This window comes from Bubalus bubalis, chromosome 18, assembly GCF_019923935.1.
Source record: "Bubalus bubalis isolate 160015118507 breed Murrah chromosome 18, NDDB_SH_1, whole genome shotgun sequence".
Taxonomy (NCBI): Eukaryota; Metazoa; Chordata; class Mammalia; order Artiodactyla; family Bovidae; genus Bubalus; species Bubalus bubalis.
Window position 1 is genome coordinate 50,227,672 of NC_059174.1, and position 23,530 is coordinate 50,251,201.

The window sequence follows — 23,530 nt, forward strand, 5'->3', positions numbered from 1 at the left end:
GAAACCGGGAAAGCCAAGTTTCCTAGCTGGCATCGCCTGACCTTAAATTGAACCAGACAAGTAACCAATTAATATATTTAAATATAATTGGCACAGTGGTAAAGAATCAGCCTACCACTGCAGGAGACACAAGAGATGTGAGTTTGATCCCTGAGTTCCTGGAGGAGGAAATGGCAACCCCGCTCCAGTATTTTTGCCTAGAAAATTCCATGGACAGAGGAGTCTGGAGGGTTACAGTCCTTGGAGTCGCAAAGAGTCAGACACGCCTGAGAACACACACATGATATCAGAATTATTTCTTTCAAAGAGACCTGGAAATTCACATTCAATCCAGTGAACCCATTTTACTCTGTGAATTCCAAACTTAATCCAGATTCTACACACACCTCTCCCCAATATCATCCTCAATCTCTCTCTCCCCTACCCAAACTTTTATTTCTTTACTCATTTGAGAAGCCTTTCTAAGGTAAAAGCTAGATAGAGCAAAGAAAGAAGTTAAAGTAATAAGTAAGACATTGTCTTAGCAAAGATAATGTAGATTTAAAAAAAAAAACCTGTCAGTTTCCTAGCACATAAAATGCCTCCAGTATTTATGATTATCATCATCATCATTAATGGTCAAATGACCCTGTAAGTTTCCAATCTACTACAGAAGATGTATGTACAAAAGCAGAGTTGAAGGCTAGAGAGATGGTGTGGAAAATCTCAAATGCCACTCTGAAAAAGGCTTCAAGTGAAAAAATGAGAGGGCATATTTTTTTGTAACATGGGGATAAAATTATCAGAATGAAAATATAAGGAAATAAAAATGGATTTGGAAGAATGAGTAAAGAGGAAAACATTAAAACAGTGTAGATCCTAGGAATTCCCTGGATATCCAGTGGTTAGGACTTGGCACTATCACTGCTGGGGTCCAGGTCCAGTCCCTGGTCGGGGAACAAAGATCCTGCAAACCACTGTGGCCAAAAAGAAAAAAAAAAGTGTGGATCCTGCTTCCCCCTCTGACCATTTCTTCAAATATCAGAAGGGGAGAAAAGAAACACTCAGCCAGAGGCTGGCTTCTGTCATTCAGATGAAAGAAGACTAAATTAGGATACTGGTCTTATGAGAAGAAGCATTTTAATGGATTGGTGAGTTGGGTGGGGTCCTATTTATGACACAACAGGGCAAGCCCCTGCCGTCTGATAGGACAGTGTGCTGGGCACACAGCCTCCTCCTGTTCCCAGGCCCGCCTCTCAAAAGCAGGAGGCACAGAAGCACATTACTGGGCTCGGGATTAGAGGGGCCACTTGCCAACTGCCTTAAAAAGGAAAAGCAGAGATGCCAGGATGAAGGAGTGGAGCCCAAAGGCAGGTGCCATCATGAGCCATCAGTGAAGGAGGCCCAGATCTGTGAAAAAGTAAAGCCCAGAAGGATGAAGCCTGGGAGATCAACAGTTCCCTTCAGGGAACTCACAACAGTGGAGCCAGGCTCTAAGTTAGTTTCTAGGCCTGACTGGGAACCTGAGCCACCCCAGATACCTATCACCCAGCCAGCGTCTGAGCCAGAAAAGACACCCATAGCTCAGCCAGCATCTAAGGCTCAGCAGGCACCCTATCTACCACAGAACCTCACTGCACAGCAAAGACCCCTTGCCCAACAGGAAACTGAAGCCCAGCAGGAACCTCCAGCACAACAAAAATCCACTCTGCACCAGGAATTTCGTGCCCCACAGGAGTCTGCCCTGCAGCTGTCACCTCCCATCCAAAGGGTGCCCTTTAGCAAACAGGAAGCTGCCTCACAGCACAGACCTGAGCCAGGAAAAGAATCTAGAACTCAACAGAACCCAGAACTGAGAGAGGGAGCCAGAGCCCAGCGGCAACCTGAACCCCAAAATGAACCACCTGCCCAGACTGAACCGATGTCCCAAGAGAGACAGCAACAGTCAGAACTTGCAGCTCAGGGAGTCAAATCCGGAGAGGAATCTTTGGCTGAGTGGCGATTTCTATCAAAACGAAATGAACCACCTGAACAGCCATCGACCTCAGAATCGAAGACATTTATTGAGTGGGTCACAGATTCAGGCACAAAACCAGATGTGGGGTTCACATTAGACATTGATTCACCAGCCACCCTGGGTAGGATGGCGGACCCTGGAAAGAAGCCGGCCTTTAAAGAGCAACCTGGTTATGAAATGATGTCAGGATTCGGTGGGATGCCAACACCCAGGAAGAAAATCAGCAGCCAGAATCCCAGACAATACCGGTACACAGGTGAGTTGAGCTTGGAGGAAGGGAGAGGGGGAGGGGCTCCCAAGGATGGTCACTCATTCAGTCAAGAACTAAGACCTGCCAGAACGTCAGGTGAGCTCAGGTCACTGTCCAGCAGTCCAGACACAGAGTCAGAGCCCCCTTTGATGGAGGAGGGAGCTGAGGCCTGGAGAAGAGAGGGAGCCTGTAGGGGACTGAGCAGTAGGGGTGGCCGGCGGTGCCAGGATCCGCAGCCAGCCTCCGATTCCTTGCCCTGTTCCAGGCCACCTCCCCGCGGGGACAGGGGGTAATCAAACAGAAACTAAGGCTGTGGGCGAGGGTGGGTGCTCATCCCCCGGGCCCGGAACTCTGAGCACCGCTGGGGCAAGCACCTCGCTGACCAGGGACCCTTACCCTCGGCGGGTTGCCACGCAGGCAAGGCCGGACATCGGGCAGGGAAGGCCCTTCAGATCTCCGGGGTGTCCAGTAGGTTGGAAGACACTCGTCCCCGGGGAGTCCCAGTCCTGCCAGGCCCATGGCCTCGTAGGGTGTGATCTCAGGAAGCGGGAGGCTCAGGAGAGGCGCTTGGGCTCCGCCAAATCCCAGGCCGTCTGGGCTGCGCGCAGGGAGGGAGACTCGAGGGGCGGTGTGGGCAGGTCGTGGGCATGAGACAGCACCCCTGCCCTTTCTCCTCCTCCGAAGCCAACGATGGTGTGTGCCCCGGGGAGCAGGCTTGGCCCTGAACTCCTCTGGGCTCAGAAGCCCTGCTCTGCACGAGAACGGCCGCAAGTTCTCTCCAGGGATTATGGGTGACACAGCCAGAGAGGGAGAAAACAATGCAGCCCCAATCCAGGAGCTGAGGGCGCTGCGAAGCCGTTAGTCCGAAGGCTGGTAAATAGGGGTCTCAGCCCGGGGGCCTGTATCTCCTGGAAGCGCTGGGTCGTCTCAGGACTCAGGAGGAGAGGGTCATGGTGTCTCTCAGTGCCAGGGCTCATTGTGTGTTTCGGAAGGGTGGGGAGGAGAGACAGGATGGTATTTCTGGTGTTTCTCTGGACCTCCCGAATCCAGTCACAAGGGATGCCCTTATCACAGCTCTGCCACAACCAAAGCCTCTCCACCCACGCCCCTCCCCCCGTGCCAGAGTGTGTGCGCATGCGCGAGCCTCGAGTCGCCTCTGTTTCCCGCCTTTTCCCAGGACAGCGCGGTACCCCCGGCCTCCTCTCCACCCTGCGGGCGGGTGCGCGGCTTAGAGCTAGTGCGCAGGCGCCGAGCACCCTACACACACCCCTACCCCCAACCCCCGCCGCCCCCGGCCTTCCATTCCAGCGGGGAGGAACAGGACACGGAGAAGAAGAACCCCAATAGGAGCAATAGGAGAACTAGAAGACAGAGGGCGGGGGGAGGGGGGCGGAGAGGCGGGGCTTCCTGCTCCAACGGCTCCCAGGCAGAGTCACGCCTCCTGCGCTGCAGCCCCGCCTCGGCTTTGAATTGCCTGAGGACCTGGCCGGCTCCCTACCCTCAGGAGAAGGCGAAGTTGCATCCTGCTTACTTCTAAGCGGACAGGCACAGTACGTTCTAGACGACCCCTACGTGGGCAGGTGAGTGGGAAGACGAGGATGACAGCCAACACGTGACTACATCGGGGCTTCCTTGCTGGGGTGACCATTAGGGACTCCCCGCTAGTTCTGCCGGAATACGCTTTTAGCCGCCTCCAGGGCTGCATTTTTGTTGGTCGCGGGCCCTTTAAAGCACGCGAAGGGGCGGGGCCAGACATTAGGCCTTAGTGGAGAGGGGCGGGACCCGAGTGTCGAGGCCGGCCCACCTCGCTCAGGGGGCGGGACCCAGAGAGGAGCAAGTCCAGGATTGGGTGATGTGGGGGCTCGGCGGTGGTGCGTGTGAGGATCGGCCCTCGGGGCGGAGACTGGCGGGTAGAATTGGCTCAGGCGGGTGTGGAATTTGCCGCGGGAACGGGACCGCGGAAAACTGATGGAATCGGCCTGGGAAACGAGGCCCCAGGTGGCCTTTGAGGCTCCGGCCTCGAAGAAGGTTCAAGAGGGGTCCAAAAGTCAAAGGCGCCGGTGGTGGCCAAAAGCTAGAGTCAAAGGTGAGTGGGCGGGGGCCGGCAGCAGCACGGAAGGAACCTTAGACATCCTGCGGGGAAACTGGTGACCGAGTGGACTGACCTACTGCCACGAGAAGTGGGGGACGCTCGTGGACTGGCTCATTGCCGCCCTGCGGTGCGGGGGTGTGGAGATAATCCACTATGAGAAGCGGGTGACGTGAGAGGGAAGTATCATCTCCAGCAGAGAGGCTCTCGGATGCCCCAGTACCGTGTTAGGGGAAAGGGTCCAGAATGTTAGTGTCCCGAACTAGCGTTCCCGCTCTGACTTCGTTCTCGCTCTGTGGCTGTGGCAGCTCTTGCCTTGTGATTCCAACGTGGGAAATGGTTCAAGCCCCGATTTTCAAGTCTCTGACACTCTTAAGACGGTTATAGGGGAGAGATTTAGAAGTTGTTGCCCAAAGAGGAAGTTTTGGAGTGAAAGGTAGGAGGAAGTGGTGCCCCACAGTGGGGCATACTTGGAGGAGGGGGTGCAGTACTGCTCCCAACAGCCCTGTCCCACCATCCTTCATTCAGTCTGCTCATTCATTTGCTGTCAGTCCACCATCCTCAGGCTGGTTGCCCTAGTATCTAGCTTCTTGACTCCTACTCCAAGGACTAAGAGGCCCTGGGTTGGCTTGGGACAGCTTGACCTTCACTTGAGAGAAAGGAGAGCTGCCACCTGGGTTCCCTAGGTTGTCACGTTATTTACAAGTCCCAGCAGACTGGAGAAACACTGACAGACGAGACATCCTGCCAGCCTCAGGCCCACATGAAGTCCTTGCTGGATTAGGAGTGTCGACCCACGTGAAGACCTATGGGAATTTCCTCTGCAGGAAAGAAGCTGACTTAGCCCTGACTTAGTCCAGAGACCCCAAACTCATCACCCTCCCTGCCATAGACGTCATAGGTAGCCAAGAGTAGAAGTGCAGCTGGCTCCAGACGCACACAGGAAGGCTCAGAGCTCAAACTGGGATCCGAAGGCATTCCTTGTCACACTGCAGGACACAGCTTCACAGACAGGACCGAGTGCCCAGAGGCAAGACAATGATCAGGAAATGGGCCTTGGAGACCTGGTGCCTCAGGCTGTGAGGTGGTGGTACACTGGACAGAGGCTCCCTCCCTCCCTGCCTCAACTTTCCGAGCTATAAAATGGGCATAATAACAGGAGTCACCCCAGCTAGACAGTGAGTTCCCTAAGAGTGGGCTACTGTTTACCCCTGGGGTAAACAGTCAGCCCTGTTTACCCCACAATTGCAGAACCTGGTGTGCCAGACACATGGGCACTCAAATGTTCACTTAATAAGTGAAGGCATGCATGAACTGTAACATGGGTATAATTATCATGCTGCCCTTAGGGAGTCATGAGGAGTTAGAATCCTCTTGCATAGGGCCTCCTGCACAGGGCTGAGCCAGTCCTCCCCACAAACCCACAGGCCCACCTACTCACAAAGGCTCATTCCCCCAGGCCCCTAGATTTCCCTATCATTTCCTGAGGCCCTGCCCTGGTGCTGGCCTCCACTGAGTGAATCAGACCCCCAAGGGCATCCAGGTGGGCTGGAGCACTCCTCCTCATCCTTTGGATCTTGCCAGTAACAGATGACACTGTCATGATCACCCCATTTTTCAGATGACAAATGAGGGAGTGAGGGACCTGGTCTTCCTCACCTGGCCAGTAAAGGCAAGGAGATAGCCACCCCCAGGCTCCTAAGGACAGTGAGTGTGTACACTCAAAACTGTGCCTCAACCTTGATTCTGGACCCAAAAGGCTCCAGGTGCACATTTTTGTTCAGCAAAGACATTCAACGAACCCTTCCTTGAGCCAGGCCTGGGGCCTCAGTGCAGAGGATAAGACACCATCTGAGCCAGGGATACAGACATTAATAAATAACCCTACAAATCAGATATAATTATCTGATTATCCAATTATCTCAGTTTCCCCATCTGCCAAACTGATGAAGAGGTAACATATAAGAGGGAGGCGCTCCCCAAGCACGTGATATTGGACTCAAAGATGAGCGAGTATGGACTGCTGGGCAGGAGCGACACAGAGAGTGGCAAGGACAGCACAGGCAGAACCCTGAGGCCCAAGAAAGTGGCAGCTCACAGCACGGAGGGAGCTCAGCGAGGAAAGGGCTAAGCACCCAGAGGGCCCAGGTGGTACATGGTTTGGGATGCCATGTCCAGGATTTGGGGCTTTATTCTGAGAGCAAGAGTGGGGTGTTCAAAGGTTGGGAATGTGTGACCAGTTTTAAATTTTAGAAAGACCTTCTGGCCCCTATGTGGGAAAGGCATGGAGGGGGAAAAAGCAGAGATACAGAAAGAGTTGTTACAGTCATCTAGAGAAGTGGGCAGTGGAGGTGGGAGAAAGGCCACGTTCCAGGGATTTCTAGGCAGGACCGGGGCAACAGGACTTCCTGATGGGTTAGACGAGACTGGGAGGTGCCCATGATGATGCCCTGGGTTCCAACTGGAGCAAATGGGATGAGAGGGGTACCATACACACACATACCCCCAAGATACACATCCATACACATACACACAACATGCCCGCACAATCTCACAGGCCAAGAACAACAGAGACACAGAGCCTTCAGGGGCTGAGCGATACAGATATGAAACCATCTGGTGTCATTTCAGACACTGAAGAGCTCCAGTACCACAATCTTTTAGGTCTTAGCATAGAAAAGAATTCAGCCAGAGGCAAAGTAATAGATAAGAAGTGATGTATTGGAATAGAATGCTTGTGAGGTTTACAAGGTGAGAAATGCTGCACCCTGAGAACTTATTGGGCTACCGTTTTATAAGCAAAGAAAAAGTGGGGAGGGGGAGACTTCTTTGTCATTCTTGAGTCAACGTCATGCTTCTGTCATCAGCTCCCCCTCCAGGTTGGGCAGGGGAGTTTTCTTGTCCCTTCAGGTCAAGTTGAGTCCACTAATTACTGTTTTGTATGTGTGCAGACAGCGTGTCCTAGGAATCATTAAATTACTGAGCTCGCTGGACAGGCTGTGGGTCTCATGCCACCATCGCTTTACTATCTGGGGGCATGTCTCGTGCTTCTGTTGCATGGTTTTGCCGTTAAGCAAACCTGCTTTCTTGAGTAATTAACTTACAGGGATCGCTCATATTTTTCTATTTACAATCCCCTAGTTAACTATTTAATCATTAGTTCTACTTTGTCCCTTTATTCTGTCCCTATCAGACAGGCTGTGACACATGCATACAAACACACCTGCAGACACACCGAGAAACAGAAACACAGACACTGAGAAAAAATGTGGAGTGAACGCACTCACCCACCCACACACACAGACCAGCGCTAAGCACAGCAGGAACCTGCACATGCATGTACATCCAGGTGAACCTTGAAGACATACTCATAGCTGCCCGCCCAGAAAGCACAGAGCTGAGACATGACAGAAGCAGCAACGCAGATACAGAGACACAGCGGAGGAGCCGCGCCGTCTCTGCTGGCTCCGTGGCCCTGGGCAGTATGCCACCTCTGTCTCTCAGTTCTCTCATCTACCACAAGGGGTCTTGATAGTCCCTGCCTCATGGGCTATGGAGAGGCTGAAACCATTTACCTGAGTTACCTTACATAAAACCCAGGAAGAGAGCAGTGTCCAGCACACAGCTGTCATAGAGCAGGCTCTGCTCTGCCATGCAGAAACACTCAAGGATCAGGCCATAATCACGGCCCCCTGGCCTGCATTTGGCCCCAGGCCTTTCCCCTGCAGAAGGCCTTGCCCCTCCCAGGCCCCCGACCTGGCCCTTCCTCCATCTTCCCCCCACTTACTTCCCCACTGCCCTTCTCTGGCCTGCTCAGTCCCCAGGGACCAAAAGCCAGGCCGGGTCCACTTGTCCTGTAACTCTTTAGGGCAAAGGGCTAGTGCCCAGGCAACAGGACCCTTACCCCTCCCTCTGGCCCAGTCCTCACACAAGGCCCTGGGGGCCTGCCTGCCCCTGCCCCAGTGCCCTCTGCATCAGATTCTTGGCATGACTCTGGCAACCTCAGCTCAGCATCCTTCCCTCCCTGCTTCGCCCACGCCAGTCCCCAGGGAGCCGCCTGGAACAGGGCAAAGGGCAGAAAAGCAGCCCCTGGGATCAGCCTCTTCCTCGCTGCTGTGTGCAAGTTGCTTCTTCTGTCCAGGGCTCCTGTGCCCTTATCTTCAATCAGGAGCCCTGCCCCAGAGACAGGAAGTAAATGACAGCTGTTTTGTGGAACAGGAAAGCACAGCCGTGCAGTAAGTACCCCGCTAGCTCTGTGCAAGGGCTAGGGCTACAGCAGTGAACTAAACAAAGCCCCTGCCCAAAGGAAGACACTACTCTAGTGTCAGACACAGAAAGCAAACGCACAAGCAGTAAACTGGACAGCATGTTAGGTGGAGAAGGACCCAACCTCAGTGAGGCCAAGTGAGAACCACAGAGCGAACCACGAGAAGAAATGCTGCCATGGGGACCCATACAAAGATCATTTCCAGCCCCCTGGGCAGGATGGCCAAGTGCACTTTCCAAGACGAAGAAATCAACCTGGCCAGTGGCTTAGGCCAGCCACAAAGCTGAGAGCTGTCTCCAGAGGCCTCTGTCTGTCCATCTGTTTGTTTGCCCTGAGGAAGGGTGGTCCTCTCCCAGACTCCCACCCAATCCTGCCGGCCTCCACTCTGACTCTTCCCTTTCCTTCCTTCTTCAAATCTTTGCTGAGCCCCTGCTAGGTGCCACCCCATGCCCCCAGGGGATGTCATTCCAGGCAGAGGGCCAGAGGCGGACTCACCTACAGCCAAGCAAAGAACACCCTCATTTGCACAGGCCCCTTCCTAAGCCCTATACCTAATTCAGCACTTGGGATTGTCTCTCCTTTTTCCTAAAGAACCCCATCTCCACTTGGAAAAGCTTTGAAGCACCATGAAGCCTGGTTCTGCCCCTGGGGGAGACAAACAAAAAACATGTAAACAGATAAATGGAAAAGTGCCAAGGTGGAAAATCCTAGGAAGAAGAACTTAAATATGATGACAGAAAGCAGTGGGAGGGGGTGCATCTTAGATGGGGAGGCACCCTTAGGGACCACCTCCTGGAGGAGGGGGGAAGCTTAGGATGAGGGTGAGCTGGCCAGGCCAGAAGCACGTGGAATAACACAGGTGAAGTGTCCCTGAGCTTCCATTGCTCCATCTGTGAGATGCAAGTGACAGTCACCGCAGGATGATGGCCTGGAAGGCCAAGTGGCAGGTTGCCCACTATGGGAACACCACACAGTAGGACCTGTGGCATGGGCCCCTGGCTGGGCTTGGCACTGCCGTTGATCAGCTTTTATCCTTCTGCGAGGGACAAGCAAGGCTGGTTCTCCTCTCTCTTCCCCACCAGCTGGGGCCAGCTGTGCCATGGCCAGCCTGGGGTGGGGCAGGAGTTGCCATCAACCCGGTGTTTTTCCGCTCCCTGAATCCCCCCAGGGAAGGAGGAGGGCAGCCAGGCTGAGTGGGAGGGAACACTTTTTCAGGACTAGGGTGAGCCTCCTGGGCCTAAGGGAGGAGGGGAAAGGAGACCTGGATGCCTCCGTTTCTAATTGTTGAGGGCACCAAGAGTCCGGACTCCTGGAACTGAATGAGGAGGGCCTTGGGGACCCAAACTCTAGGGTTCAAAGGCACAGGAGGCTGGCACAGGGACTGGGAGCAGTGAGTTGAGCCCCAGGCTCTGTTTACCGCGCTGGATTCTCACCGTCCTATCAGGGTAGGAGGTGGAGCCGGTGACCACACCCTGGGCAGGCTGGGCCCCTCCCCGGGATTGTCACCCCCGGCTGCAACTGGCAGCAGCCACAGTCAGCAGTCAGTCAGCAGCCCTGGGGATCTCTGAAGAGGCCTGGGAGGGGTGAGTTCATGGCCAGCTGACAGACAGGAATGGCCGCTGCCAAACCCCCAGGCCCAGAAGGGAAAAGAGACACCTTTTTCTGGAGGATCAGGGAACCATCAACTTGGGAGGCAGGCAAGGTGCTAGGTGGGCTTCAGGAGGGAAACGTCTCTGAAGCAGAGGGCAGCGTCCCCACCAAGGGGGGACAAGAACAGTTTGTCCAGGACCTGGGTGACAGGACAGCGGTCTGGAAGGGAAGATTAACCGGGGACCCTGAAGTGTAGGGAGTCAGGCCAAGTCCAGGGCAAGTTTTTGCGGGGCCAGGGCTAGAGGCCCAGTCTCCAGGGCCCTGGGACGGAGACCAGCAAAAGTAACAGCTCTGGACCCAGAGATCTGATTTCTGCTCTGCCACTTTTCAGTGCAACTGTCTTAACACCTCTGAGCCTGTGTTTCCTCTCCTGTAAAATGGGAATGCTCCGAATAACAGCTGAAACAGGAACCGAGGCAGTCTGGACCTCAGAGGGTTAGTGAGAGAAACTAAAGGAGCAAATTGAGAAAGCTCTTAGCACTAGGTCTGGCGCAGTGAGTTCAAGGTTAACAACAGGGATGAATACCACTGCAGGCAGGCAGCAAGGCCGACCGGTGCAAAGCCAAGCTAAGTGGACAGGCCTGAAGGCCAGGGACCCAGCTGGGGGAGGAGTGGGACCAAGGTTGGGAAGAGAGAGGGGACTGGAGGGGATTCCACAGCCAGACTGGAGCAACCTGGAGGGGGCAGGAGTGACCCCTCGGTTGCAGGGAAGGCTAGAATTATGAACTCCTGGGTTCAGGAAAAGAATTGGACTTGGGACCAGGATCCTGGGACACCACCAGGTGGATGGGAATTGGTAGATTGAGGGCAGGAGCCTCCCAAATACTGCAGAGGGCAAGGGCCTGTAGGTGACACTTGGGGCCTGAGAAGGAGGTAAGATGGGGGCCGAAACTCCTGGTCTTGGGAGAGGGGACCAACTAGGGAGCCAGGCTGCTCAGAACCTGGAAGGAGTCCCAGGCTCCGGGAGAGAAAATGGAGACAGATGCCTGAACGTGGGCCCCAAGAAAGGAGAAAGAGGGTTACGTAGACTCCTGGGCTGTAGGACAGATGCTGGAGCTAAGGAGTGTCAGCATCCCAAGGAAGAGGGAACAGGGACCTGCAGCCTGAAGAAGAGGGTGTGGGGGCCTGGACTCCTGGGTCTTGGGAAGGTGGGGGCTGAAGGATCAAACTCAGCTCCTGAGGAGAGAGAAAGGGTCTGGGTACTGGACTCATGGGTCCCAAGGAAGCAAGGAACTGGAGGCCTGGACTCCATCCTCCCGTCTGAAGGAGTAAACTATGGTCTGCCGTGAGTCAGGGGGAGGTGTGGGTACAGCCTGGACTCTGGGACCCCAGGGCCCAGTGGAGCCAGGGGTGACCCAGCCCTACCTTAATGTGCCTCCCGACCTGCCCACAGCCTCACGGCTCTTGCAGAGGATGGACCTGCGCACCATGACACAGTCGCTGGTGACCCTGGCAGAGGACAACATGGCCTTCTTCTCCAGCCAGGGCCCCGGGGAGACAGCCCGGCGGCTGACAGGCGTCTTTGCGGGCATTCGAGAGCAGGCCCTGGGGCTGGAGCCGGCCCTGGGCCGCCTGCTGAGCGTGGCGCACCTCTTTGACCTGGACACAGAGACGCCGGCCAATGGGTACCGCAGCCTGGTGCACACGGCCCGCTGCTGCCTGGCACACCTGCTGCACAAAGCACGCTACGTGGCCTCCAACCGCCGCAGCATCTTCTTTCGCACCAGCCACAACTTGGCCGAACTCGAGGCCTACCTGGCCGCCCTCACCCAGCTCCGCGCTCTGGCTTACTACGCCCAGCGCCTGCTGACCACCAACCAGCCCGGGAGGCTCTTCTTCGAGGGCGACGAGAGGGTCATTGCCGACTTCCTACAAGAGTACGTCACACTGCACAAAGGCTGCTTCTACGGCCGCTGCCTGGGTTTCCAGGTGAGCCCCCCGCCCCCCGCCTGTCCCCTGGGCCCATGGCAAAGGCACACGGTGGGCCCAACCAGGCTCAGTCACATATGCGTGCTCAGTAACTCAGTCGTGTCTGACTCTTTTGTGACCCCATGGGCTGTAGCCTGCCAGGCTCCTCTGTCCATGGGATTTCCCCAGGCAAGAATACTGGAGTGGGTTGCTACTCCCTTCTCCAGGGGATCTTCCACACTCAGGGATTGAACCCGTGTCGCCTGCACTGGCAGGAGGATTCTTTACGACTAGGCCACCAGGGAAGCCCTAGTAGCATACAGAGAAAGCACGGTGGTGTGGTGTGGTGCTTGACCGAGCAAACAGCAGATGCGGGAAGGGGAAGCTGGTCAGGGCTCATACTGCACAGAGCGAGGGTCTCACACTTGTGGCCCCTTGGCCGACTCCACCATGGAGGAAGGAATCTTCAACTGGGCATAGCTTCCTACATCAGGATCCCCACTCACCCTGCACTCAGGAGCTTCATTTACTTTCTTATGTGACCTGTCTGGCCCCTGAATTCATTTGACAGCCCCTAGGACGGTAGCCAGTGTGGTTTGTAAGAGCATCAAGGCCTGTTTGTAAGAGCACGCCCCACTTAGTCATCCCCACCAGAGGCTTGGCAGGCAGGGAGGACAGGTGCCGGCCCCATTTTACAGGGGCTCAAAGGGCCCCCAGCTGCTCAGCTGGACCCAGATCAGCTGGGACATATAGACTCCCCTAAGGCGCAGTAGAATCCGGATTTTCAGGCTGCAGAGAGAACCAGCAAGCACATCCACGTTGGTGACCACAAGGAAGACCTGGTCATGGCCCCTCTCCTCCCTGAACCAGGGCCCTCTGAACCCCAGCTGCAGGCCTTTTCCTATCCTGTGCCCCCACCCCAAAATCATGATCACAGGAACACAGCTCATCTCAGCGCTGGAAGGGAGGCAGCCCTGAGGCCTTCAGACTCACAGGAAGAGTAGTCTGGGGACTTGGAGAATTAGGAAGTCTGTAGGGCACCGAGCTCAGAGCTGAGGCACAGTCTGTCCCCGTCCGGGGTCCGTGCTGGGCCCACCCATGCCCAGCCACATCTGGGAACCCCAGCGGGATTATCTGGAGCCATGTGAGCCTGCACCCCTTCAGACCCTCTCTGGGCGTTCCCCGGGTAGTGGAGCGTGGAAACTGTCTCGGCCTCCATCCCATCTCTGCTTCCATGTGGGGCAGCCTGTCCTCACCAGCCCAGCCCAGGTGTTCCTGGGAACTTCCCCTCATCTAAACTGAACCCACAAATATTGATCAGCCCAGCTGGGCCAGCCAGCTCCTCCCTGGGTCCCGGCCATGCCCCCAAAGCTCGGGAGTAAGAGCCTGGGGACACCCAAGCTGCATTCCAGTCCCGAAGGTCAGGCACCACTGTGCTCTCTGGCCCACTGGGCCCCCGGCCAGGGGCAGGGCCACGCCTGACAGCTACTCTCTGCGGGCCCAGCTGGGCCACATTGCAGGACAGCCTCCCCGTGTAAAATGTCAGCCCCTGGGGGCAGACGTCCCTGATCTCCAGGTCTCGCTCAGCCTCTGCTCCAGCCCAGTGCCTGGCACGCCGGAGGACCCGGGCCAGGACTTGCTGAATGAACAGAAGAACCCTGCTGGCCCCTTGCCTAGCCTCCTGTGGCTTGGATTTTTTCCCCCTGATCTGGTTCTCTATTGTCTTCTCAGTTGCCTGGCTCCTCTCTGAGATGCTGGGTCTCTGTCTCCCTGTTTGACTCTCTCTGCCTCAGGATCTCTGAGCTCTCCTGTTTCTCTCTCCCCACTGCTCCTTAACTGGTCCCCACGGCCTGTATCCCCTCATCTTGGTCCTCGCTGAGTTTCAGGGACCCCTGCACCATCCTTCTCCCAGCTTACAACCCTCTGCAGCTCCATCGTGTCTAGAACAAACCCAAGTCCTCAGGCTCCACATAAGCCCCTCGCTGCCCCTTGGCTCTCACCCCACGCCCACCCCCGTCTCCTGGCCTCTCTGTTCCCCCCACACTCACCATCCATGCCAAGCAAGGATGCCCCTCAAGGCCTCTGCTTGTGTCCTATTCTCCTCGGGGTACAGTCATCCCTCGCTTCATTCCAATCCCTCCTTGGGTCCCTCGGGGAGACGCATAAACAGAGTCAGACACTTCGTCCGCACTCTCCCTCCACCGACCGTCCTTTCAGACACTGGTCATTTCTTGACATTGTATGGCATGTCTTCATTTGAGTACTGTCTGTCTTCTCAACATCAGCTCCGTGAGGTGCCTAGCACACAGTCGGAGCTCACTAGACATTGCTGAGTGACCGCCTCTACCGGCCTTGTCTCTGCCCCCCACTCCCCTGCCCGCCCCTGCTCCCTGACTTGGAGGCCTCTCCCCACAGTTCACGCCCGCCATCCGGCCGTTCCTGCAGACCATCTCCATCGGACTGGTGTCCTTCGGGGAGCACTACAAACGCAATGAGACTGGCATCAGTAAGTCCCCGCAGGGCCCTGCCCGCAGCCGCCCCCACCCTTCCTGTCCCTCCCCCGCACCAGGGCCCCAGCAAGGCCACCAGGGACTCCCTGACACCCCTCCTGACCTCCAGGTGTGACCGCCAGCTCCCTCTTCACTGGCGGCCGCTTTGCCATCGACCCCGAGCTGCGTGGGGCCGAGTTTGAGCGGATCATTCAGAACCTGGACGTGCACTTCTGGAAAGCCTTCTGGAATATCACCGAGATCCAGGTGCTATCGGTGAGCCTGGGGTCCAGCGATGGGGACATGACGGGGCCCAGGGCGGGCACAGGAGGGAAGAGACGGGCGGGGAGGTCGGAGGGGAGACATGAGCAGTTCCTCCTCTTACTCCCGGCCCAGTCTTTAGCAAACATGGCCTCAACCACCGTGAGGGTGAGCCGCCTGCTCAGCCTGCCACCCATCGCCTTTGAAATGCCTCTGACCTCGGACCCTGAGCTCACGGTCACCATCTCACCCCCGCTGGCCCACACAGGCCCTGGGCCCGTCCTCGTCAGGCTCATCTCCTATGACCTGCGGGAAGGACAGGTAGGGCCCCGGCTCTGCCGGAACAGGCGCAGAGCTGAGGAGCACGGTGGGAGCGCCTTCCCCACCTCCCGCCTCACAGCTCACACCTGCCCCCTCTCCCGTCCCTCGGAGGAGTGAGGCCCAGGCAGGCTGCCCCCGCCCTGTGACCCACCACCCCTTCCTTCCTCTCCCCCAGGACAGCAAGGAGCTCAGCAGCTTCGTGAGGTCCGAGGGCCCCAGGAGCCTGGAGCTGCGGCTGCGCCCCCAGCAGGCACCCCGCTCCAGGGCCCTGGTGGTGCACATCCACGGCGGCGGCTTCGTGGCCCAGACCTCCAAGTCGCACGAGCCTTACCTCAAGAGCTGGGCCCAGGAGCTGGGCGCCCCCATCCTCTCCATCGACTACTCCCTGGCCCCCGAGGCCCCCTTCCCCCGGGCGCTCGAAGAATGCTTCTATGCCTACTGCTGGGCCATCAAGCACTGCGCCCTGCTCGGTGAGCCCCCTCCCAGCCTGCCTCAGCCCCCAGCACAGCAGGGGCAAAGAGCCACGAGGCACTGGAGCCTCAGTCTTGACACCCTGCCTGCCCGTCCACCTCCCACCACCCACCTCTGCCACCTGCTCACCCCACTGTGTCCCCTGCCCCCTCCTGCAGCTCTGCCTCTGTTGCCCCAGGCTCCCACCTTCCACTCACCCACTTCCTCTTCCTGCTTCCCCCGACTCTAGCCCTGACGCTCTGTCCCCAACTCTGGCCCTTTCTTCCCTCCTCCTGTTTCTTTACCCACTGCTGCCCCTTGCTGGCAGCCACCCAGCCGGGCTCCAGCCCACTCTTCCAGCTCCTCCGCCCTCCCGCTGCCCACACAGCCTGGGAGGCACAGACCAGGGTGAGGCCATGCCGCAGGGCTCAGGGCACAGGACAGCCAGCCCAAACCCTAGCTGCCACCTTCTGGCCTTGCCGCCCCTCCCTCCTGACATGGGCGCTGGGTCTCCCCTTTCTCAGCACCCTTCCTCCTTGCTCCTGACCCCCAGCCCCCCAAGCTTCCCCATAGCCTCCTGATTTCCAGACCTCTCCATGTCCTCAGCCTGCCTGATCCTCTGCCCACTATCCCCCAAATAGGTCCAGATCCCTGCCTTAGTTTCCCAGTCTCTAAAATGGCAGTGGGCCAGAACCCCAAGCCCGACCTCCGAGAGCCCAGAGCTCCAGCTCCTCCCTGCCAGGCTTGACCAAGCCCCCTCCACACCAGGCTCAACAGGTGAGCGGATATGCCTCGCCGGAGACAGCGCCGGCGGGAACCTCTGCTTCACCGTGTCCCTTCGGGCAGCGGCCTATGGGGTGCGGGTGCCAGATGGCATCATGGCAGCCTACCCGGCCACCATGCTGCAGTCCACCGCCTCTCCTTCCCGCCTGCTGAGCCTCATGGACCCCCTGCTGCCTCTCAGTGTGCTCTCCAAGTGCGTCAGCGCCTATGCTGGTTAGTCCCATCCGCATACAACTGGGGCCCTGGCTCCTTCAGGGACAGAGACTAGAGCCCTGTCTCATTGGGTACAAAGGGGAGGAATCTGAGACTCCCTGTTCCTGCTGAAGCCATCAGATAGTCTAGGTCCCTGAGGGCAGAGGTGCCTGAGGTTGTGTGTGTTGAGACTGGGCCCAGAAAGAGAGGAGACCAACTCACCCACCCCACACACACATCCACTCACAGGTGCGGAGACTGAGGACCACCCTGACTCAGACCAGAAGGCGCTAGGTGTGATGGGGCTCGTGCAGCGGGACACAGCCCTGCTCTTGCGAGACCTCCGCCTGGGTGCCTCCTCGTGGCTCAACTCCTTCTTGGAGTTGGGTGGGCAAAAGTCCCACCTGAAATCAGTGTCCAAGACAGGTGAGTGGCACCCTTCCCTCACACACCCATCCAGCCTGGCCAGGAGGGACAGCCTGGCACCAGAAGGTCCTGGGGGAGGCAAAGGGCTGGGCCCTGGGCACTCAGAGAAGCAGAGATCACCTTCCTGGCTCCTGCCATAAAGCCTTAGTCCACATTCTAGAAATTCCAGAACTTCTGATCGCATGGGTCAGCTCAGAATCCCAGTAACTATAAGATTTAGCTTTCCAAATACCCTCTCCCAGAAAGGCACCCTAGGGAATGACTCAGAAGGCCAGCCATGTGTCCTGATTTTCAGTCCCAAGAATCCAGTCCACCGAAATTCCCTGGGCCCTCAGGTGGAAGTCCAGGCCTCCTAGATTCTTTCCTGACTTTTAACAGAGGCACGCAGGGAGATCAGAAAATGGGAGAGACATCAGTAAGTGGAGGAAATCCCCACCCCGGGTAGGTGGGAAGACCCTCAGGCTGCCAAAAATCACTTCCATCCAGGGATCCATTTTTTCCCATTTCCTAACATTTTAAGGATTTTAAAGCACACCCACCTCAAATTACTTTCTATCTCTAATAAATCAACAGTATTTTCTGGGTAATAGAAATTGCATGTTCAAAAGTAGATACCATTCCCAGGGACTTCCCTGGCAGTCCAGTGGTTAGGACTCGGCGCTTTCACAGCCAAGAACACAGGTTCAACCCCTGGTCAGGGAACTAGGATCCCACAAGCCACGGGCCAAGAAAAAAAGTAGATACAGTTCCTATTATTCAGAAAATTATTCCAATTGAATATGCTTTATTTTAAATTCAGTTTTTAATATCAGGATATTCCAACCAACACAAATAAATACACCCAAAAACAGGTGGCACAGTAGCTAAAGAATCTGCCTGCATATGCAGGAGACTCAAGAGACTCAGTTTTGATCCCTGGGTGGGGAAAATCCCCTGCAGAAGGAAATGGCAACCCATCCCAGTATTCTTGTCTGAGAAATGCCATGGACAGAGGAGCCTGATGGGCTACAGTCCATGGGGTAGCAAAAGTTGGACTCAACTAAGCTGCTGCTGCTAAGTCACTTCAGTCGTGTCCGACTCTGTGCAGCCCCACAGATGGCAGCCCACCAGGCTTTCCCGTCCCTGGGATTCTCCAGGCAAGAACTCTGGAATGGGTTGCCATTTCCTTCTCCAATGCATGAAAGTGAAAAGTGAAAGTGAAGTCACTCAGTCGTGTCCAACTCTAGCGACCTCATGGACTGCAGCCTACCAGGCTCCTCTGTCCATGGGATTCTCCAGGCAAAAGTACTGGAGTGGGGTGCCATTGCCTTCTCAGACTCAACTAAGCACATACATGCAAAAGCAATGAAAAAGGATTTGAATTTTAGACACATGGACCATTTGGCACTGGGGCTTTCCTTGTAGCAGAAAGGTGACAAGAGCAGACCCTAGAGGCACACACGCCAGTCGAGCTCCCTACAGTACCAGGTACTATACCAGGCAAGTTGCAGTATCTGTGCGCCTAGCTTTGCCCCTCTGGGGGAAATACAGTAAGAATACCTGCCTCATTACGTTGCTGTAAGGACTGCCTACCTATTTGTGTCAAGCACCTGGCACACAGTAGGTGCTGTTTTGTGCCTTGTACCTAGAACACAGTAGGTGCTCTTAGAAGATGCCAGCACCCTGATTGGCCGTGTCTGTGACTCTAGTCAACAGCTTGGTTCCATTGACCCTCTGGGCTACAGGGCACCTAAGCAGTTATTCTCGTATCATCCTGCATTTTGGCTTCATGGATTTATAAAGGCAAGTGAAAGAAAAAAAAGAAAAACTGAAAAATGTAAGGTTCTGGCAGTAGTGGTAAGCAGAATGGTCCTGATCAAATCAGTGGAGCTGAGGCCACAGTGAGCGCACCAGGCAGGCCTGATGTGCACCTTTAGCATCAGTTGGGCACTGGCTTGTCTGTCATTCAAAGGGAAGGGATGGGGACTTCCCTGGTGGTCCAGTGGCTAAGACTCTATGCTCCCAGTGCAGGGGACCTGAGTTTGATCCTTGGTCAGGGAACTAAGATCCCACGTGCTTCATAGATCAGCCAAAAAACAAAAAGGGAAGGGATGAAGTGAAGAACAGGGAGGAATTTCGGGGAGCAGATCTACATAGCTAAAGCTGTGGGGGTCTCTGGAAGTCTTGATATGTCCTCAAGATTCTTTTTAGTGCCCTGTGAACACAGCCTCCTTTCAAGCCATGTGGGCCTGCTCACCATTCCTACAGCCCCATGTTGGGGGCTAAGGAGGCAGCTAAAACAAGGTACCTGGTAATAAAACATTACCAGGTGTTTGGCAGAAACCAACACAATTCTGTAAAGCAATTATCCTTCAATTAAAAATGTTTAAAATTAAAAATATATATGTATAGATATAGATATATTATGACCTCCCAGGGATGTGTTCTGTGCTCAATTGCTCAGTCATGTCTGACTCTCTGTGGCCCCATGGACCACAGCCCTCCAGGCTTCTCTGTCCATGGAATTTTCCATGCAAGAATACTGGAGTGGGCTGCCATTTCCTACTACAGGAGATATTTCCAACCCAGTGATGGACACCACGCTTCCTGCATTGACAAGCAGATTCTTTACTAGCACCACCTGGGAAGCCTCCCCAGGGGTAGCAGTATCTAATCCCGAATCTTATTAATCCCACTGAGTTCCCACCACTTCCTATGAGGTAAGGACTATTTTTATCCCCTTTGTTCAGAAGGGGAAACAGGCTCCCAGAGGTAAACTGACTGGCATTTCATGTTCCCAATCGCACACACCCCTCCATTAGGACAGAGCCCCACCTCCAAGACAAGGGACTCCTTCCACCGCCCCCTTGGAACTGCAGCCTGGGGCACCCTGGAGTCTGGGCCTCTACAGCCCTAGGGTACAATCCCCCACCGGCCTCTGCTCCCAAGGCGGCCTTCCCTGCCAGCCACCCACACACCCGACCCACAGAGCCAGGCTTAGCAGCAGGCCTGACCGGTCCCCTGACCTTTGCACCTCTCACAGAGCCAATGCGGCGCAGTGTGTCTGAAGCAGCCCTGACCCAGCCGGAGGGCCCACTGGGAACCGACTCCCTCAAAAGCCTGAAGCTGCATGACCTGGGCCTCAGGAACAGCAGTGACACAACAGACACGCCAGACCTGTCACTGTCAGCGGAGACACTCGGCCCCTCCGCACCCTCAACCGTCAACTTCTTACTTGGATCTGAGGATGGATCTGAAATGTCTGAGGCCCCAGAGGAGCCGAACAACAAGGACCGAGTTCGAGGTGTGGGCGCCGCCTTCCCCGAGGGTTTCCACCCACGGCGCTGCAGCCAGGGTGCCATGTGGATGCCCCTCTACTCGGCCCCCATCGTCAAGAATCCCTTCATGTCACCGCTGCTGGCACCCGACAGCATGCTGCAGACTCTGCCGCCTGTGCACATCGTGGTGAGCGCCAGGCCAGGAAGGTGGAGCAGGCGAGGAGTGGGGCTGGCAGGGGCCTGGAGCTCCTGGAGAAAGGAGCTCCCGGGGAGCCGAGTGGGGGGAAAGGGAGAAAGCGCGGCCTTAGGGAGAGTGTGCCAGCAGGAGGGAAGGCCTGGCAACGGGTGGACTGAGGGTGTCAAAGTTGCCCGTTTGCTCTTGCAATCCTGTTGAGATCGCAGGGCAGGGCTGGGCTTGGAGAGTCGGGGAAGGGGCAAAGAGAGAGTGGGTCTCTCGGGGGAGGGAGAAGCCAGGAAGAGGCCAGTCAGACTCATTCTCCGATTCTCCGCCCCCATCCTCGTGTCTCCTGCCTCTGTCCTCCCCCGCCGTCTGCGCATTTCCCTGCCCCGCCCCCGCAGGCCTGCGCGCTGGACCCCATGCTGGACGACTCGGTCATGTTCGCGCGGCGGCTCCGCGGCCTGGGCCAGCCCGTGACGCTGCGCGTGGTGGAGGACCTGCCGCACGGCTTCCTGAGCCTGGCGGCGCTGTGCCGGGAGACGCGGCAGGCAGCCGCGCTGTGCGTGGAGCGCATCCGTCTCATCCTCAATCTTCCCGGCCCGCCGGTCTGAGCCGGGGCGTGCCAGGCCCCGCAGGGAGAGGGGGGTTGTGGGGGGCGACACTAAAGGCTGCTTGTACCCATCTGCGCAGGGCTCCCTGGTGAATGCGCCTCGGGAAGGGCGGGGGGAACCCCGGGCCCGGGGCTCCCCAGCCCATCCAGGACCTCTCTCGGGCTGGGTGGAAGAGGGCGTGCTGTGCCTTAAGTAGGGGGAACGGCATGGGGAGAGTCGGGCGGGGGCCCCCTCCCCAAAGCTAAGACCCTGGCCTGGAGGAGGAGGGCGCACACAAACCAGTCTCAGAGACAGCCGGACTTGCACGGGATCACTGCCTTCTATTGCTGCTGTGACCACTGCAGGGGCGGGCCTGGCCCGACCTTGCAGATCGATTTGCTTTGTTTGTTTTTTGTAAATAAAAGTATTTAATTAGTTTGGCCTCTGGCAAATAGACAGGCTTCTCTGGTGGCTCAGTGGTAAAGACTCCTCCTGCCAATACAAGAGACACTAGGGACTCGGGTTCAATCCCTGGGTTGGGAAGATCCCCTGAAGAAGGAAATGGCAACCCACTCCAGTATTCTTGCCTGGAGAATCCCCCGGACAGAGGAGCTTGGCGGGCTGCAGTCCATAGGACCGCAAAGGAGTCAGGACCTAGCAGTTAAACAACTGGCAAATAGAGTGGGGACGGGGGTTGCCCACCAGGGGGCAGCATCAGAAGCCCGAGAACTTGGCACTGGCGAGCCGACGGAAGGCTGGGGGCCCAACACCTGGGTCCTGAGAAAGAAGGGGTGTGCAGGCCTGCATTCTTGAGTGTGGAAGGGCAGGAGCCCCCCTGCTAACACAGACCCACCTCCTCCTCAAACCTAATCCAGGTACAGTGCCAGAAGCTGGCTTCTCAGCTACTCCTCTTTACAAACCTAGACCCCGCACCCACCGGGAAAAGAAAACCGGAAGTCCCTAGAGAACCGGAGCAAAGCTAACAGGAAATCAGAAACAAACTGATCACTGAAAAACTGGGACCCAAGCTCTGCCCAGCTGTGACAGCCACTCAAGCCCTCACCCTCTGTAGGCCCTGGGTTTGAAGCAGAGATTTCCTTCCAGGGCTAGCCTTCAAATTTCCACACTCAGGTGGGGAAGAGACCCAGGCACAGACTGTCACAGTCCCCACAGGTTCTATCTGTGGTAGCCAGCAAGTCCTTCACAGAGGAGGTGATCCAAGAGCAAAAGTTTACTAAGAGAAAATAGACAAGGTTGTGAGAGCCAGCGGTCAGTGGTCAAGGCTTCTGCTTGACCAGAAGTTCAGATGCAAAGTGGGGAGTGGTCTGAGGGGCCTAGACTGGTCAGCAAGGGATCTTGAAGGAGCTGGAATGCAATTTGGACTATAAATGGCAGCGGGAGCCATAGAAGGGCTTTGAGAAAGGGAGGGACAGGATCAGCTCAGGCACTGAAAGAGTCTAGTGGGAAACAGGGGTGGACTGAAAAGGGCAAGACTAGAGCCCTGGAAGCAAGAGAGGAGGCTGGGGACAGGGATGACAAGCCCTGAGCTGGGGCAGAAACAATGAAGGTGGGGAGCAGAAGTCGGGGTGGAGCAGCTCCCAGAGCCATTACTGAGCTTGGATAAAGAGGACTTATTGAGGGTGGAGCAGAGGTTACAGGTGAGCAAGGAGATGAAGAGGACACTCAGGTCTGCACAGGGGAGCAGGTGGACAGTGAGACTCTACTGGGAGGAGGCTCAGGGGTGTGTGAGCTAGGTGAGGTACTGAGGGTGGTTTACCACACAGATCAAAAGGTCGTCTTCAGCAGAGACAGACTCACGGACATACAGAATAGACTTGGGGTTGCCAATCAAGAGGAGTTTGGGGGAGGAATGGAGTGGGTGGTTGGGGTCAGCAGATGTAAGCTATTATATATGGAATGGATAAACAACAAGGTCCTCTGTACAGCAGGGGTCCCCAACCTCTGGGAGCTAATGCCTGATGATCTGAGGTGAAGCTGATGTAACAGTAAGTGAAATAAAGTGCACAAGAAATGCAATGGGCTTGACTCATCCTGAAATCATCCCCCGTCCCCCGTTCCGTGCAAAAAGTGTCTCCCATGAAACCAATCTCTGGTGCCAAAAATGTTAGGGACTGCTGTTGTATAACACAGAGAGCTATATTCAGTATGCTAAGCCAAAATGGAAAATTATATATAGATAGATAGATATGTAACTGAATCACTTTGTTGTACAGCAGAAATTATCACAACATTGTAAATCAACTATTCGTCAGTTAAAAAAGCCTTCATGAGACAATCCAAGAGGCGGGAGGAGTCAGAAGAGGGAGGTTCCCTCCTCTGGAAATCCTTTCCTGTCCCACTAAACTCAAAAAGGACTCCCTTGGACTCCCCAGCCTCTGCAAACCCCTGCACGTCAACATATG

General features: G+C 56.1%; 1 protein-coding gene across 4 annotated transcripts; it reads left to right on the forward strand.

The window, feature by feature from the left end:
• Positions 1-1,258: 1,258 nt before the first annotated feature.
• Positions 1,259-21,561, forward strand: LIPE (lipase E, hormone sensitive type). 4 transcript variants are annotated; one of them, XM_025269154.3, is made up of 10 exons: positions 1,259-2,252; positions 11,646-12,181; positions 14,576-14,666; positions 14,780-14,925; positions 15,046-15,231; positions 15,407-15,701; positions 16,450-16,677; positions 16,906-17,082; positions 20,105-20,526; positions 20,919-21,561. In XM_025269154.3, the coding sequence occupies exons 1-10, from the start codon at positions 1,415-1,417 to the stop codon at positions 21,126-21,128; spliced, it is 3,129 nt and encodes a 1,042-aa protein (XP_025124939.3). In that variant the 5' UTR covers positions 1,259-1,414; the 3' UTR covers positions 21,129-21,561. The 4 variants fall into 4 exon arrangements, with proteins under 4 accessions (XP_025124939.3, XP_006041291.3, XP_044787225.2 ...); XM_006041229.4 differs by lacking the exon at positions 1,259-2,252 and adding an exon at positions 4,143-4,332; XM_044931290.2 differs by lacking the exon at positions 1,259-2,252 and adding an exon at positions 10,487-10,687.
• The last annotated feature ends 1,969 nt before the right edge of the window (positions 21,562-23,530 follow it).

Excerpts from the sequence above, each read along its gene's own strand:
- LIPE (XM_025269154.3), top strand. The coding sequence starts at position 1,415 with ATGAAGCCTGGGAGATCAACAGTTCCCTTCAGGGAACTCACAACAGTG. Across the intron at positions 14,667-14,779 it reads ACGCAATGAGACTGGCATCA|GTGTGACCGCCAGCTCCCTC; the intron begins GTAAGTCCCCGC and ends CCTGACCTCCAG. Across the intron at positions 20,527-20,918 it reads TGCCGCCTGTGCACATCGTG|GCCTGCGCGCTGGACCCCAT; the intron begins GTGAGCGCCAGG and ends CCGCCCCCGCAG.